This window comes from Oncorhynchus masou, chromosome 18 (genome assembly GCF_036934945.1).
Source record: "Oncorhynchus masou masou isolate Uvic2021 chromosome 18, UVic_Omas_1.1, whole genome shotgun sequence".
NCBI classification, from domain to species: Eukaryota; Metazoa; Chordata; class Actinopteri; order Salmoniformes; family Salmonidae; genus Oncorhynchus; species Oncorhynchus masou.
The window spans coordinates 66315693-66333453 of NC_088229.1; the positions used below are offsets into that span (position 1 = coordinate 66315693).

Here is a 17761-nt window from a genome sequence, read left to right on the forward strand (position 1 = left end):
ACACTGTAAAACATTTCCTGTAAAAAGTACAGCAACTTACTGGCCATTAAGTTACTGTAATTTATTTTACAGTACAGCTACTGTAATCCATTTTACGGTAATCTATTTTATGTCACCTAAAATGTTACTGTAATCTAATTTACATTTATATTACTGGAATTATCCATGCAGCGACATATGACCCAGTGTTTTTTGCACGCTTTTATTTTCGCATTTACATTTTTGTCATTTAGCAGGTGCTGTCAGTGCATTCAACCAAGGTTGATAAAAAAACACATATCATATTGATAGCAAGTAAAACTTTTCTGTAACGTTACTGAAAATGTTGTTGTAGTTAGTGTATTGGTCTCCAAAATAATTGTAATTAAAACAAGATGTCTTATGATATATCTCTGACTATCTCTGGATAGTGCCAATACATTACTGAGATACTCATGGTAACTTGATGCCAGAGCAACAAAACACAGTACGATACAGGCAAAGTGGCTCTTCACTCGTAAGAAAATTATTTCCACAGTATTATACTGTAATTACAAGGGATTAGAGCAAGCAGGTTGGCTCTAGGCATTCACATATTACAGGATATTAAGGAACACTTGCACTCTTTAGAAGCATAAACAAAGACTTCCAAACTGGCCCTGATTGAAGGGCAAAACAGCTCAACTGGACATGGGTAAATATTCAACCATTAAAAGATTTAAGACCCACTACCACTCTGTTCCCTATTTCCATGTAATAGCTAGGGAACTACCAACACTTATCACTTGAATTGGCACAGGAATCTCACAAATGGGTGCAACAAATATAGTCACGTACAAGGCAAGCCTCAAAATATGTTGATGACTAAGAAACAACAAAACCATGCACTAATTAGTGTTCAAAAGGTTTTTGGCACTCCAGAAATGCATTATGATATTGTATTTGGAATTTCAGTACATGTCTGGCAGCAATTGTCCAGTAAGTTGATGTAGAGTTTCAGTACAAGGTTTGTAGAATTCCTAAAATACAGTATGTTACTGCATTCCGTGGGGCAGTCTCATTCACAGCTGCAACTTTACAAGACACACCTTAAAATATGTTAAAGAGACAGAAACTCTTTCCATGCACACATTTTCCAACAATGCACCATAATTAATACTGTAAAACACATTTGCGTTTTTTTTTTACAGTGCATTCGACAGTGATTTACTGTTGAAATTACAAAAGGTCTTACAGTGTGCTATAAAACAAATATATGCATTCTATGGTAATCTACTATATTCAGGTTATACAGTATCATACTGTTGTGTAGCCTAGTGCAGTAAAGCAACATATAAGAAATCTATAGAATAACCTGGAACTGCAGAATAGGCTATAAGGTGACGCAGCATGCGGTAACAAAGCTCAAATTACTTAGTGATGTGTGAGTGTGTGTGTGTGCGTGTGTGTGTGTGTTTGTGTGTGTGTGTGTGTGTGCGTGTGTGTGTGTGCTTGTGTGTGTGTGTGTTTGTGTGTGCTTGTGTGTTTGTGTGTGCTTGTGTGTGTGTGCTTGTGTGTGTGTGTGCTTGTGTGTGTGTTGTGTGTGCGTGTGTGTGCTTGTGTGTGTGTGTGTTTGTGTGTGCTTGTGTGTGCTTGTGTGTGTGTGTTTGTGTGTGTTTGTGTGTGCTTGTGTGTGTGTGTTTGTGTGTGCTTGTGTGTGTGTGTGTGTGTTTGTGTGTGCTTGTGGGTGTGTGTGTGTGTGCTTGTGTGTGTGCTTGTGTCACGTCGCAGGCCTAGGCTAGTTTTCTCAAATGATGTATATAAACCCTGGATTACTGATTCTATGTTTTGGCCATCAAGAGGCTTTGAACCCACAGGTCGGCCATAATGGCAGTCCCCAGTAGGGGCAGTCCTCCATAGGAATGAATGGAATTCTACAGTATTTCAACTAAATCTTTCAGGGACAAAATGACATGTATTTAAGTTTTTTTTTTCGTAGTGGGGCCAGTAACATTAGCAATCACAAAAAAGTATACTTTAAGGAAAATATGTATTTTTGTATTTTTATTTAAAGCTCACCTAAATAATTTAAGAGTATGCATTAATGCCACAATATCTAACTTTTTGGGGAGCCGACCAAATTCACATAGAGATGTGAGTTATAGATCTTTCATTCTGATTAAAAGCAAGTCTAAGAATCAATAGATCTGTTCTCTGTGCTATTTCTATGCTTCCCATTCTTATGTTTAGTTTTTGCATCTTCTACTTTCGGTTTTGTACACGAGCTTCAAACAGCTGAAAAAAACTATATTTTTGGTTATGTGAAATACATTACAAGGCGGTTTAGATTGTACAATAATTCCCTACCCACTGCTTGTTTTGTCACAAACTGAAATTAGGCAAACTATTTGAATTTTAGCATCCAGGAAATGGCGGAGATATTTCTGCATATTGCACCTTTAAGGTGTCCGTAATAGAATACGTATGGCAAAAACGAAGGTAGACATTAATTAATACAATTCTACAGCTTCTAAAATATATTTTACAACGGTGAGGAGTGCCAAGATGGAAACACGGTGGCTTCAGCACAGCACCCCCTATGTGTCACCTAGTGTATATATAAACTGCTGGTTCCCTCCCCCTCTCTCCTCCGGGACCGTCACTCGAAGCCTATGGTTTCGGGTTGATCAGAGTCTTTTGGTTGTGTGTGTGTGTCTCTCTCTGTGTGTGCGCGCCCAGTACTACTGTATTGTACTGTGAGAAGGTAGACAGATAGGGGGCACCGCACCAAAATCTCCCGCTCAACCCCCCCACAAACTCACTTTCTAACTTCAACGTTTTTTTTTTAAACCGACCACAGGACTTTAACAACTGATCGCATTATTTATTGATAACATTTTCGGTTAGTTTATGGTTTGTGTTTTTACACACCGGGAGGGCAGAAATGGCCGCCAACATGTACCGGGTCGGAGGTATGTCACATAGGGTTTTTGATGAAGTCGAAACATGCTAATTTTCTCTCAATGTCGGCGAATGTGTTATTTTCTCAGATATAGATATAGTGTAAATTATTATAATTGGCAGGCAAACGTGTGCAGTCATTTACAGGAGAAATGCATGGATTTCCAAATATTTGGGAATCTAATGGGTCAGGCCTCGCGACTATCGTGGCCATACCAGTCAGTCAGCCAGCTAGCCATTAGCTAGCATGTTACACCATAAACATGACTATTTTCTACTTTAGCTTTATGTAGTCTTATTTTCACGTAATATCCCATTTAATGTACACATGCACAGACATGCATTGCATGATTTGTTGAGTGCACGTTGGATTGTCTTTATGATTATTGTTAGGAAGAGGTGCCTTTGTATTTGGCTCCTTTTTGGCACGCATCCATGTAATACGGCTCCTTATTGTGCTAGCTAACAGCTAGCTAACGAGTCAACTGACTAGAAGTGCATGCTTTGTTGCCAATTCAATGGATTATTTTAACCGCTATAGCCAGCTAATAATGCTTTGTTTGATATTGTGAGGGGAATGGCCCATGCATCTGTTTCTTGTAGTTTTGCTGATACTCAGCTCCAGGTAACTAGCTATGCAGTTTCCCAGGTTATCCACCTAGCTAGCTGTTTTTTCTATTCTAGCTAACTAGCTGTTGATGCCACTCGATTCCGACATTGTCTCATGGCGTCACGTGAACTAGTCTTTCACGTTTGCGAGACGAGCCAGTGGGGAAACACTATTGTCACGCCACTTCGATACAGAAGTTACTTTTGTTGTACCCGGTTAGGAGACTGAGGTTAAGGTTAGCGAAGATGCTCTCCTAATTTGCTACGACAATCACTTTGTATCGACGTGACATATCGTTTCCCATTAGCTACTGTTTATGAGAATGATCCCAGAGCATCTGCCCTGGGCAACAAAGGCAGCGGTAAATGATAGTATCTTGCATGTATAATAACGTAAAACACTGCTGGGTGAAAGGATGATCTGGAAACAATGTAACGATGCTTTTTTTTCTTATCGGCTACAGAGTATCGGAATGTACGTCACGTGGATGTCTGATCAATTGTCATCTTTTTCAGAGTTATTTAGGGCTATGTTTTCCACCGGATGTCACTGTGTGTTTGCATTGTATCAAGTTTTTAAAATTTATTTTTACCTTTTATTTAACTAGGCAAGTCAGTAAAGAACAAATTCTTATTTTCAATGACGGCCTAGGAACAGTGGGTTAACTGCCCGTTCAGGGGCAGAACGACAGATTTGTACCTTGTCACCTCGGGGGTTTGAACTTGCAACCTTCCGGTTACTAGTCCAACGCACTAGGCTACCCTGCGGTTTAAAGTTGTCATGTCACGTACACAAGTACAGTGAAATTGCTCCTCTTTTTTTTGCAAGCGACAAACCCAACAATGCAGTAATCAATATCAACGTAGCACTAAATAAGGTATAACAAAAACATTTGAGATTTTGTGTCACTGGCCTACACACAATACTGCATAATGTCAAAGCAGAATTATGTTTTTAGATTTCTTTAAACCAATGAATTAAAAGTGAAAAGCTGAAATGTCTGGAGTCATTAAGTATTCAACCCCTTTGTTATGGAAAGTCTAAATAAGTTTAGGAGTAAACATTTGCTTAACAAGTCACATAATTAATTTAATGGACACTCTTGTGTGCAGTAATAGGTTTGAACATGATTTTTGAATGACTACATCATCTCTGTACCCCACACATACATACAATTATCTGTAAGGTCCCTCAGTCGAGTAATGCATTTCAACCACAAAGACCAGGGAGGTTTTCCAATGTCTCACAAAGATGGACAACTATTGTTAGAAAGAAGAAAAAGACATTGAATATCCCTTTGAGCAATACACCCAGTTACTACGAAGATACCGGCATCCTTCCTAACTCAGTTGCTGGAGAGGAAGGAAACTGCTCAGTGATTTCACCATGAGGCCAAAGGTGACTTTAAACCAGTTACAGAGTTTAATCTTAGAGCGGAGTTCCCGCTAGCGGGATCAAATTCAACAACATCCGGTAAAATCGGAGTGCGCCAAATACAAAATCGTAATATTAAACATTCATGAAAATACAAGTGTTATACATGATTCTTTAACATAGAATCGATTTAGCGTAGCATTCGATTGTCTGAGGACAGCGCCTCACATTAGCATATTTTCCAAACCAGCACAGACGTCATGAAATAACAAATAGCGATCAAATAAATCACTTACTTTTGAAGATCTTCCTCTGTTTGCAATCCCAAGGGTCCCAGCTACACAATGAATTGTCGTTTTGTTCGACAAAGTCCTCCTTTACATCCCCAAAATGCTGTTTAGTTGGCGCCATTGAATTCAATAATCCAGTCCTTCAACATGCGTACAAAGGGTTCCAAAAGTTACCAGCAAAGTTCATCCAAACGAGTCAAACAATGTTTTTTATTAATCTGCAGGTTGTCTAATATCTAAATAAATGATCATATTTCAGACCGAGATTGCTATGTTCAATAGCAAAGGAAAAGAGCGAAGAGCGCGCCCACGTTCACTTGCGCAAAAAGACAATTTTTTCCCTGGCGCTCAAATTGGAAAGACTACAAATACATTTTAATTAAAAAAAACAAGCCTAAAACCTTGTATAAAGACTGTTGACATCTACTGGAAGCCATAAGAACTGCAATCTGGGAGGTGGAAATTAGATCTTTCAATAGCATTTGCAGTGGAAGTCATTCAGAGCTAAATAAAAAAATAAAAAAACATCTGGATCAATTTTCCTCAGGTTTTTGCCTGCCATATCAGTTCTGTTATACCCACAGACATTATTTGAACTGTTTTAGAAACTTTAGAGTGGTTTCTATCATTTCTACCAATTATATGCATATCCTAGCTCCTGGGCCTGAGTAACAGGCAGTTTACTTTGGGCACGTCAGACAGGTGGAAATTCAGGAAACTAGCCTTACTCGCAGAGAGGTTAATGGCTGTGATAGGAGAACTGAAGATGGATCAACAACATTGTCGTTACTCCACAATGTTAACCTAATTGACAAAATAAAAATATTCAAAAACATGCACCCTGTTTGAAACAAGGAACTAAAGTAATACTACAAAAATGTGGCAAAACAATTTACTTTTTGTCCAGAATACAAAGTTATATGTTTTGGGAAAATTCGATACACACAATACTGAGTACCACTCTCCATATTTCCAAGCATATGGTTGGCTGCATCATGTAATGGTATGCTTGTAATCTGTAAGGATTGGGGAGTTTTTCAGGATAAAAAAATGAATCTAATGGAGCTAAGAAAAGGCAAAATCCTAGAATAAAACCTTGTTCAGCCTGCGTTCCACCAGACACTGGGAGATGATTCCACCTTTCAATAACCTAAAACACAAGGCCAAATATACACTGGTGTTGCTTACCAAGATGACATTGAATGTTCCTGAGTGGCCTAGGTACAGTTTTGACTTAAACTGTCGTGAAAACCTATGGAAAGACTTGAAAATAGTTGTCTAACAATGATCACCAACCAACTTGACAGAGCTTGAAGAATTGTGCAAATATTGTACAATCCAGGTGTGCAAAACTCTTAGACGTACCCAGAAAGACTCACAACTGTAATCGCTGCCAAAGGTGATTTTAGCATGTATTAAGTCACCGGTGTGAGCACTTATGTACATTTGGTATTTCATTTTCAATTCAGTAAGCAAAACAAATATTCTGAACATGTTTTCACTTTGTCATTATGGGATATTGTGTGCAGATGGTAACACAAAATGTGGAATAAATCAAGGGGTATGAATACTTTCTGAAGGCACTGTATGTATAGGGGAAAGGGGAGTAGGTATATATATATATATATATATATATATATTAAAATAGAGTAACAGCAGCGTAAATTGTGATTGTATGTGCGTGTGTATAGAGTCAGTATAAATGTGTGCATATTACGTGGTTGTTGGAAGTGTCAGTGTGTGTGTGTGTAGACTCCTGTAAGTGCAACTCAGTCTGTGTAGCCATTCTGTTAGCTATTTAGAAGTCTTGTGGCTTGGGGATAGAAGCTGTTCAGGAGCCTGTTGGTGCCAGACTTGATGCACTGGTACTGCTGTTATAGAGGTCCTGGAATACAGGGAGCGATGCTGTTGCCAAACCAAGCAGTGATGCAGCTGTAATACGTTTTGAGGATTTGAGGGTCCATGCCAAACCCTTTCAACTTCCTGAGTCAGAAAAGGCACTTTTGTGCCTTCTTCACGACTGTGTGAGTGGACCATTAGTGATTTGGACACCAAGGAACTTAAGGCTCTCGGTCCACTCCACTGCAGCCATGTCGATGTGGATGGGGGCGTGCTCACCCCCTCCACCCCTTGTTGTATCTGGTCCACGATCAGCTCCTTGGTCTTACTGACGTTGAGGGAGAGTTTGTTGTCACTGACCTACACCCTTTAGACTGTCATTGTCGCCGGTGATCAGGCCTACCACCGTTGTGTCGTCAGCAAACTTGATGATGGTGATGGAGTCGTGCGTTGCCATGCAGCCGTGGGTGAACAGGGAGTACAGGAGGGGACTAAGCACACACCCCTGTGGGGCCCCTGTGTTGAGGGTCAGCGTGGCAGATGTGATTTTGCCTACCCTCACCACCTGGGTCAGGAAGCCCAGGATCCAGTTGCAGAGGGGGAGGTGTTCCGTTCCAGGGTCCCGAGCTTGGTAACGATCTTGGAGGGGACAATGGTGTTGACCGCTGAGCTGTAGTCAATGAACAATGTTCTCACAAGTATTCCTCTTATCTAGTGGGTGAGGGTACTGTGGAGTTCAATTGAGTTTGCATCGTATATGGATCTGTTGAAGCTGTATGCAAATTGGCGTGGGTCTAGGGTGTCTGGGATGACAGAGTGGATGTTTGCCATAACCATCCTTTCAAAGCACTTCATGATTTCAGATGTGAGAGCTACAGGGCGATAGTCATTGTGGCATGAAACCTAGAGTTCTTAGGAACAGGAGTGATGATAGTCATTTTAAGACGCAGGGATTACAGACTGGGACAAGGAGAGGATGAAAATGACTCAATCAGCTATGATATATAATATTATAGCTATGATATTATAGCTACTCTGTTAATGTGTAATCTGGCTATTGGACCATTTATGCCTGGAACTTGCCCTGTGTGTGTCTAGTAACGTAGCAAACCTATTTGATGACGGTTGATATGCTTCTATAGGTAAAGGCTATCAGGTAGGTGTGCCACTCAGACCTGATTGACTTGTTCAACTGTGAACAGAACCAACAACTTTCAGAAAGAGTTTGTGTTTGACTGTATGTCCCCTGTCTCCCTTTATTTGACTACTGCAGCCTCTGCCAAGGTTTTTGGTCTTTTATGACACAGCCATGATGCAGTGGCCTGGCCCGCTAACTGCAGGGTCACTGGTTCAAGCCCCATTGGGTTGTTCTCCACTGTTGTTGAATTAGGTGTTAGAACAGGGCTGGAATAAAAGCCCGCACACCCAGTATCTGGAGTGGTTATACAGTAAGGTGGCAGGCGGTGTGTCAATGTGATGTTATTGTATTCTCTTCCAGACTATGTATTCATTGAGAATTCCTCCAGCAACCCTTACCTGATCCGCCGGATAGAAGAACTAAACAAGGTACTGCCCGCCCTGGGGTGTGTGTGTGTGTTTGTGTGTAGGTAATTAAAGTACTCTGGCTGATGTGCCTGACGGTGAATAGCTGCCTGTCTGTCCTGCGCTAGTGTGTGTGAGTGTGAGATTGTGTGTGTAATATGATGCTTAGCGACAGATGTTACCTGCCTTCAACTGTCATTTCCATGGCAACCAGAAGGTGAGAATGGGCACACCTCCTCCAACCCCCTCTCTCTCCCTCAGTACCACCCTCTGTCCTCTTCATCCGTACCTCCTTCCCTCTTCATCCGTGCCTCCTTCCCTCTGTCATCCGTACCGCCTTCCCTCTGTCATCCGTACCTCCTTCCCTCTTCATCCGTACCTCCTTCCCTCTGTCATCCGTGCCTCCTTCCCTCTTCATCCGTACCTCCTTCCCTCTGTCATCCGTACTTCCTTCCCTCTGTCATCCGTACCTCCTTCCCTCTGTCATCCGTACCTCCTTCCCTCTGTCATCCGTACCTCCTTTCCACTTCATCCGTGCCTCCTTCCCTCTGTCATCCGTGCCTCCTTCCCTCTTCATCCGTACCTCCTTCGCTCTTTCCTTTCTTTCTCCATGCCCTTCCGTCAACGTGTTTTATCTCAGGGGAGACAAAACATCTGCTTGCCCAGTTACATCCACAATCTTTCAATGTATCTATCAGTCAGTGTCATGGCTATTAGGTCAGGGAGAAAAGTCTCATGGGAAATTAAAATGTTGGTCTTCTTGTTAGTTAGTCATTGTATTTCTCTGCCTCTCTCTCTAAATGCAATTCAAGACGCTGTTTTTAAAGTGTTGGAACTCTCTTTCCCCCTCCCATAAACAGCCAGTCATAAATTTGAGTAGTGTTTATGTGATAAATTAGTGTTTAACCTCTCTCCTCTCTCTCTTCAGACGGCCAGTGGCAATGTGGAGGCCAAGGTGGTGTGTTTCTACAGAAGGAGAGACATCTCACACAGCCTCATACAGTTGGCTGACAAACACGCACGTAGGTGGCCCTGTGTGTGTGTGGGTGTGTGTGTGTGCGTGCGTGCGTCAGTCTGTCCGTCCATATGTGTGCTTTTGTGTATCAGTGTAACAGTAGGGGGTAGCTGAATGTCTGTAGAGTGTCCTGATCCATATGACAGGGGTGAAGGCTCAGACAGTCATGTGTGTGTGTGTGTGTGTGTGTGTGTGTGTGTGTGTGTGTGTGTGTGTGTGTGTGCGTGTATGTGAACATACAGAGGACCTAGAGGAGGAGAAAGAGAGTCCGTCGGAGGCGGACCTGACAGACAAACAGGAGCACCAGTTACGCCACAGAGAACTGTTCCTCTCGCGCCAATATGAGAGTCTACCAGCCACACACATCAGGTACTCTCTCACACACACACACACACACACACACACACACACTAGGGACATGACGGTCATGGAATTTTGGATGGCTGCAATTGGTCAGCCAAATGACCGCAGGCATCTTAACCTCTAGCGTCGAGCAATCCCGTATCCGGGAGCGTAATCATAGCCTCAAGCTCATTAGCATAACGCAACGTTAACTATTCATGAAAATCGCAAATGAAATGAAAGAAATATATTCACTCACAAGCTTAGCCTTTTGTTAACAACACTGTCATCTCAGATTTTCAAAATATGCTTTTCAACCATCGCTACACAAGCATTTGTGTAAGAGGTATTGATAGCTAACATAGCATTTGCCTAGCATTCAGCAGGCAACATTTTCACAAAAACAAGAAAAGCATTCAAATAAAATCATTTACCTTTGAAGAACTTCGGATGTTTTCAATGAGGAGACTCTCAGTTAGATAGCAAATGTTCAGTTTTTCCAAAAAGATTATTTGTGTAGGAGAAATCGCTCCGTTTTGTTCATCACGTTTGGTTAAGAAAACCCCCCGAAAATTCAGTCATTACAACGCCAAACTTTTTTCCAAATTAACTCCATAATATCGACAGAAACATGGCAAACTTTGTTTAGAATCAACCCTCAAGGTGTGTTTCACATATCTATTCGATGATAAATCATTCGTGGCAGTTGCCTTTCTTCAGTGCACGCAGCTGGAGATTGCGCAATAATTTCGACGGAGGACACCAAGCGGACACCTGGTAAATGTAGTCTCTTATGGTCAATCTTCCAAAGATATGCCTACAAATACGTCACAATGCTGCAGACACCTTGGGGAAACGACAGAAAGTGTAGGCTCATTCCTGGCGCATTCACAGCCATATAAGGAGACATTGGAACACAGCGCATTCAAAATCTGGGGCACTTCCTGTATGACATTTCATCTTGGTTTCGCCTGTAGCATTAGTTCTGTGGCACAGACAACATCTTTGCAGTTTTGGAAACGTCAGTGTTTTCTTTCCAAAGCTGTCAATTATATGCATAGTCGAGCATCTTTTTGTGACAAAATATCTTGTTTAAAACGGGAACATTTTTTTATCCCAAAATTAAAAGAGCGCCCCCTATATCAAAGAAGTTAATATCCGTTTCAAATAGCAAACAAACAAAATATATATATAGTTGAAGTCGGAAGTTTACATACACTTCGGTAAGATTTATTAAAACTCGTTTTTCAACCACTCCACAAATTTCTTGTTAACAAACTATTGTTTTGGAAAGTCGGTTAGGACATCTACTGTGTACATGACACAAGTCATTTTTCCAACAATTGTTTACAGACAGATTACTTCACTTATAATTCACTGTATCACAATTCCAGTGGGTCAGAAGTTTGCATACACCAAGTTGACTGTGCCAAAAACAGCTTGGAAAATTCCAGAAAATGATGTCATGGCTTTTGAAGCTTCTGATATGCAATTGAAGGTGTACCTGTGGATGTATTTCAAGGCCTACCTTCAAACTCAGTGCATCTTTTGCTTGACATCCTGGGAAAATCAAAATAAATCAGCCAAGACCTCAGAAAAACAATTGTAGACCTCCACAAGTCTGGTTCATCCTTGGGAGCAATTTCCAAACGCCTGAAGGCGAATGAAAAAGAAAACCGCACATTGCTCTTGATAGTATCACTGATCTTTAATAAGCTTACGTATCGGCCTTCGTCAGAGCTTATGCCCTCAAAAGCTCTGACGAAGGCCGCGAGGCCGATATGTAGCCTTATTAAAGATCAGCGATACGATCTAGACGAGTTTTCTTTTTCTTTCATCTTGTTCAACTATTGACATGCACCTGCAATAAGTTTGCTCAGATATGCGAGTGCCTTTTGAATTTCAAACGCCTGAAGGTACCGCATTCATCTGCACAAACAATAGTACGCAAGTATAAACACCATGAGACCATGCAGCCGTCATACCGCTCAGGAAGGAGATGCGCTCGGTCTCCGAGAGATGAACGTACTTTGGTGTGAAAAGTGAAAATCAATCCCAGAACAACAGCAAAGGACCTTGTGAAGATGCTGGAGGAAGCAAGTACAAAAGTATCTATATCCACAGGAAAACGAGTCCTATATTGACATAACCTGAAAGGTCGCTCAGGAAGGAAGTAGCCACGGCTCCAAAACCACCATAAAAAAGAGAGACTACGGTTTGCAACTGCACATGGGGACAAAAAAATTTACTTTTTGGAGAAATGTCCTCTGGCCCGATGAAACAAAAATAGAACTGTTTGACCATAATGACCATCATTATGTTTGGAGGAAAAAGGGTGAGGTTTGCAAGCCAAAGAACACCATCCCAACCGTGAAGGGGGTGGTAGCATCGTGTTGTGGGGGTGTTTGCTGCAGGAGGGATTGGTGCACTTCACAAAATAGATGGCTTCATGAGGAAGGAAAATTATGTGGATATATTGAAGCAACATCTCAAGACATCAGTCAGGAAGTTAAAAGCTTGGTTGCAAATGGGTCTTTCAAATGGGCAATGACCCCAAAGCATACTTCCAAAGTTCTGGCAAAATGGCTTTAGGACAACACAGTCAAGGTATTGGAGTGGCCATCACAAAGCCCCGACCTCAATCCTATAGAACATGTGTGGGCAGAACTGAAAAAGTGTGTGTGAGCAAGGAGGCCTAAAAACCTGACTCAGTTACACCAACTCTGTCAGGAGGAATAGGCCAAAATTCACCCAACTTATTGTGGGAAGCTTATGGAAGGCTACCCAAAACGTTTGACCCAAGTTAAATAATTTAAAGGCAATGCTGTAAATACTAATTGAGTGCTTGTAAACTTCTGACCCATTGGGAATGTGATGAAAGAAATAAAAGCTGAAATAAATCATTCTCTACTATTATTCAGACATTTCACATTGTTAAAATAAAGTGGTGATCCTAACTGATCTAAGATAGGGAATTCTTACTAGGATTGAATGACAGGAATTGTGAAAAACTGAGTTTAAACGTATTTGGCTAAGGTGTATGTAAACTTTCGACTTCAACTGTATATTGTGCAAATCTCAAATCACAACCTATTCCCTATGTCGGGCTCTGTGTGTGTGTATATATATATATTTAAAGATTGAACCCGCAGTAGGCGGAAAAAAGTGCCACGGCCGCCCCACCTCCATTGTTTTTGTTGCTGAGCTGAGGAGACGTCAGCATGGTCCCCCCCTCCCAAAAAAAATGCTGTACATCAGTCGCGTGTGTCAAGTGACTTCTTTGTTGTTGTAATATCGCAAACGAATGTGTCAGTTTCCCCATTTAACCTCTAGCAACGAGCAATCCCTTTTCCTATTCATGAAAATCACAAATGAAATGAAATAAATATATTCAAACACAAGCTTAGCCTTTTGTTAACAACACTGTCATCTCAGATTTTCAAAATATGCATTACAGCCAAAGCTAGACAAGCATTTGTGTAAGTTTATCATGGCATAATGCTATGCTAGCTCTGCTGGCAGCAGGCAACATTTTCACAAAAATAAGAAAAGCAACCAAAATAAATAATTTACCTTTGAAGAACTTTGGATGCTTTCACTCAGGAAACTCCCAGTTAGATAGCAAATGTTCCTTTTTTCCAAAAATATTATTTTTGTAGGCGAAATAGCTCCCGTTTCTTCATCATGCTTGGCTGAGAAATCAACCGAAAAATGCTACAACTATAACACCAAACTTTTTTCAAAATTTGCTCTATAATATCGACAGAAACACGGCAAACGTTGTTTAGGATCCATCCTCAAGGTGTTTTTAACATATGTATTCGATAATATATCCATCGAAGCAGTTGGTTTCTCATAAGAAACGATTGGAAAAATGGCTACCTCAGTATTTTACGCAAGGTTTTCTCCGGGAGACACCATGCGACCACTCGCCCTATATGGTCTCTTATAGCCATTCTCCAATGGAAATGCCTAAAAAGACGTCACAATGCTGTAGACACCTTGGGAAAAACGTAAGCTGACTCCTAGCTCCTTCACAGCCATATAAGGAGTCATTGGCATGAGGGTGTTTCAAGAAATGCGGCACTTCCTGATTGGATTTTTATCTGGGTTTTGCCTGAAACATCAGTTCTGTGGCACTCACAGACAATATCTTTGCAGTTTTGGAAACGTTAGTGTTTTCTTTCCAAAGCTGTCAATTATATGCATAGTCGAGCATCTTTTCGTGACAAAATATCTTGTTTAAAACGGGAACGTTTTTCATCCAAAAATTAAAAGAGCGCCCCCTATATCCAACTAGTTAAGGAATACAGGTTTAAAAGACGCACGTATCTCCTCTACTCTGCTCCTGACTACATTTACTAGAAATTGATCTCAGGGGCATCCTGTTTCCATTGATCATCCTTGAGCTGTTTCTACCACTTATTGGAATCCACCTGTGGTAAATTCAATTGATTGGACATGATTTGGAAAGGCACACATCTGTCTAATATAAGGTCCCACAGTTGACAGTGCATGTCAGAGCAAAAACCAAGCTAGGAAGTTGAAGGAATTGTAGAGCTCCGAGACAGGATTGTTTTTAGGCACAGATCTGCTGAAGGGTAACAAAACATGTCTGCAGCTTTGAAGGTGCCCAAGAACACAGTGGCCTCCATCATCCTTAAATGGAAGAAGTTTGGAACCCCCAAGACTCTTCCCAGAGCTGGCCGCCCGGCCAAACTGAGCAATCGGGGGAGAAGGGCGGTGACCAAGAACCCGATGGTCACTCTGACAGAGCTCTAGAATTCCTCTGTGGAGATGGGAGAACCTTCCAGAAGGAGGACAACCTCTGCAGCGCTCCACCAATCAGTCCTTTATGGCAGAGTCGCCAGACAGAAGCCACTCCTCAGTAAAAGGCACATGACATCCCGCTTGGAGTTGCCAAAAGGCACCTAAAGACTCTCAGACCATGAGAAACAAGATTAGCTGGTCTGATGAAACCAAGATTGAACTCTTTGCCATGAATGCTAAGCGTCATGTCTGTAGGAAATCTGGGACCATCCCTACGGTGAAGTATGGTGGTAGCAGCATCATGCTGTGGGGAAGTGTTTCAACGGCAGGGACTGGGAGACTAGTCAGGATCGAGGGAAAGATGAACGGAACAAAGTACAGAGAGATCCATGATGACAACCTTCTCCATAGCGTTCAGGACCGTAGAGTGGAATGCAGGTTCACCTTCCAACAGAACAATAACCCTATGCACACAGCCAAGACAACGCAGGAGTGACTTCGGGACAGGTCTCTGAATGTCCTTGAGTGGCCCAGCCAGAGCCCGGACTTGACCCCGATCGACCATCTCTGGAGAGACATGAAAATAACATCACTCCCCATCCAACCTGACAGCTTGAGAGGATCTGCAGAGAAGAATGGGAGAAACTTACCAAATGCAGGTGTGCCAAGCTTGTAGTGTCATACCCAAGAAGACTCGAGGCTGTAATCGCTGCCAAAAATGCTTCAACAAAGTACTGAGTCAACAGTCTAAATACTTATGTGATATTTCTGTTTTAATTGTATTTTTATGAAATATAAATTGACAAATTGATAACCATTTTTTTCTTTGTCATTATGGGGTATTGTGTGTAGATTGATTACGAAGAAAAACAATTTTATCAATTTTAGAATAATGCTGTAACGTAATAAAATGTGGAAAATGTCAAGGGGTCTGAATACTTTCTGAATGCATTGTATCAGTGGAGGCTGCTGAGGGGAGGACGGCTCATAGTAATGCCTGGAACTGATCATTTTATTTTCATGACTGTCTTCATCCATAAACATCGGTGACACGGTTATACAGTCATTGTGCCAGCCCCCCACACACACACAATCCCCCCTGCTGTAACAGGCAGTACCCCAGGATGCACACTCACCCAGCCATTAAACCGTGTACCACAGACAACAGTGCTCACCCCCCCGTCTCTCTCTTTTAGGGGGAAGTGTAGTGTGGCATTGTTGAATGAGACGGAAGCTGTTCTCTCCTACCTGGACAAAGAGGTAAGAGGGGTTGTGTGCAGGTGTTGATAGGTCCACACCTGCCAATAAAATGCCTCCCATACCATTTTCATGTGTCAGCTTTGTGTGTGTGTGTGTATGTATTGTAAAAACATGTGTTTTCCATAGGATATGTTCTTCTACTCGCTGGTCTACGACCCTACCCAGAAGACACTGTTGGCTGATAAAGGAGAGATCAGAGTGGGACCACGCTTTCAGGCTGACGTACCTGACATGCTACAGGAGGGTAGGCGCACGCACGCACACACACACACACACAACCCCCCCACCCCCCCACCCCCTCTGACTGACTGTATCTCTTCGTAGGTGACTCAGATGAACGTGACCAATCAAAGCTAGAAGAGAAGCTATGGGATCCTGACTGTCCTCTCTCCAGCAAACAGATAGACCAGTTCCTGGTGGTGGCACGGTACGACCTTTAACCTCTAATCCCTGACCTCTCGGTTCGTTTTCCGTACCGAAGACCCTTGATCTCGAGCCCTGACATTAAAACTGTGTGCTTGTAGGGCGGTGGGGACGTTTGCCAGGGCGCTGGACTGTAGCAGTTCGGTCAGACAGCCCAGTCTACATGCGAGTGCAGCCGCCGCCTCACGAGACATCACACTGGTGATAGACACGCACACACTTTTGTATTGTCCCGAGTTTGACTGTTCGTCTAAGGATGTAACCTTCTCTAACTTTCTATCTGCCTGCGTGTGTCCCCGTGTGTAGTTCCACGCGATGGACACGCTGCATCGTCATGGTTACGACCTGTCCAGTGCGTTGAGTGTGTTGGTGCCGTCCGGTGGGCCGGTGCTGTGTCGGGACGAGATGGAGGAGTGGAGCGCCTCGGAGGCAGCCATGTTTGAAGAGGCTCTGGAAAAATACGGAAAGGACTTCAACGACATAAGACAAGACTTCGTAAGTCACAGTCTCAGTGTGTGTGTGTACATTGTTTTTAATGTCACGTGCACATGTACAGTGAAATGCCTTTGTTGCTTGCTCGTTCCCACCAGTGCAGTAACCAATACCAGTAGTACTATAAAATACTAAAGTATGATAGAAGAAAAACACGAGAAAGTAAGAAGCTATATACAAGGTCAGTTCCAATACTTTATTTACAGAGTGCACGGATACTGGAGTGATGGAGGTAGATATGTATAGGGATGAGGTGACAGGGATACTGGAGTGATGGAGGTAGATATGTATAGGGATGAGGGGACAGGGATACTGGAGTGATGGAGGTAGATATGTATAGGGATAAGGGGACAGGGATACTGGAGTGATGGAGGTAGATATGTATAGGGGTAAGGTGGCAGGGATACTGGAGTGATGGAGGTAGATATGTATAGGGATAAGGGGACAGGGATACTGGAGTGATGGAGGTAGATATGTATAGGGATAAGGGGACAGGGATACTGGAGTGATGGAGGTAGATATGTATAGGGATGAGGGGACAGGGATACTGGAGTGATGGAGGTAGATATGTATAGGGATAAGGGGACAGGGATACTGGAGTGATGGAGGTAGATATGTATGTTAGGTGACAGGCATACTGGAGTGATGGAGGTAGATATGTATAGGGATAAGGGGACAGGGATACTGGAGTGATGGAGGTAGATATGTATAGGGATAAGGGGACAGGGATACTGGAGTGATGGAGGTAGATATGTATAGGGATGAGGGGACAGGGATACTGGAGTGATGGAGGTAGATATGTATAGGGATAAGGGGACAGGGATACTGGAGTGATAGAGGTAGATATGTATAGGGGTAAGGTGACAGGGATACTGGAGTGATGGA

General features: G+C 42.4%; 1 protein-coding gene across 1 annotated transcript in view; it reads left to right on the forward strand.

The window, feature by feature from the left end:
• The first annotated feature begins 2654 nt into the window (after window positions 1-2654).
• Window positions 2655-17761, forward strand: part of LOC135505158 (metastasis-associated protein MTA3-like) — a 45522-nt gene continuing 30415 nt past the window's right edge. Inside the window, exons 1-9 of the mRNA XM_064924290.1 lie at window positions 2655-2930; window positions 8531-8598; window positions 9503-9596; window positions 9832-9958; window positions 15898-15961; window positions 16088-16205; window positions 16286-16388; window positions 16486-16585; window positions 16691-16879. Of these exons, the coding sequence (XP_064780362.1) occupies window positions 2903-2930; window positions 8531-8598; window positions 9503-9596; window positions 9832-9958; window positions 15898-15961; window positions 16088-16205; window positions 16286-16388; window positions 16486-16585; window positions 16691-16879 (891 nt within the window). The 5' untranslated portion in view covers window positions 2655-2902. The remainder of the gene's footprint in view (window positions 2931-8530; window positions 8599-9502; window positions 9597-9831; window positions 9959-15897; window positions 15962-16087; window positions 16206-16285; window positions 16389-16485; window positions 16586-16690; window positions 16880-17761) is intronic.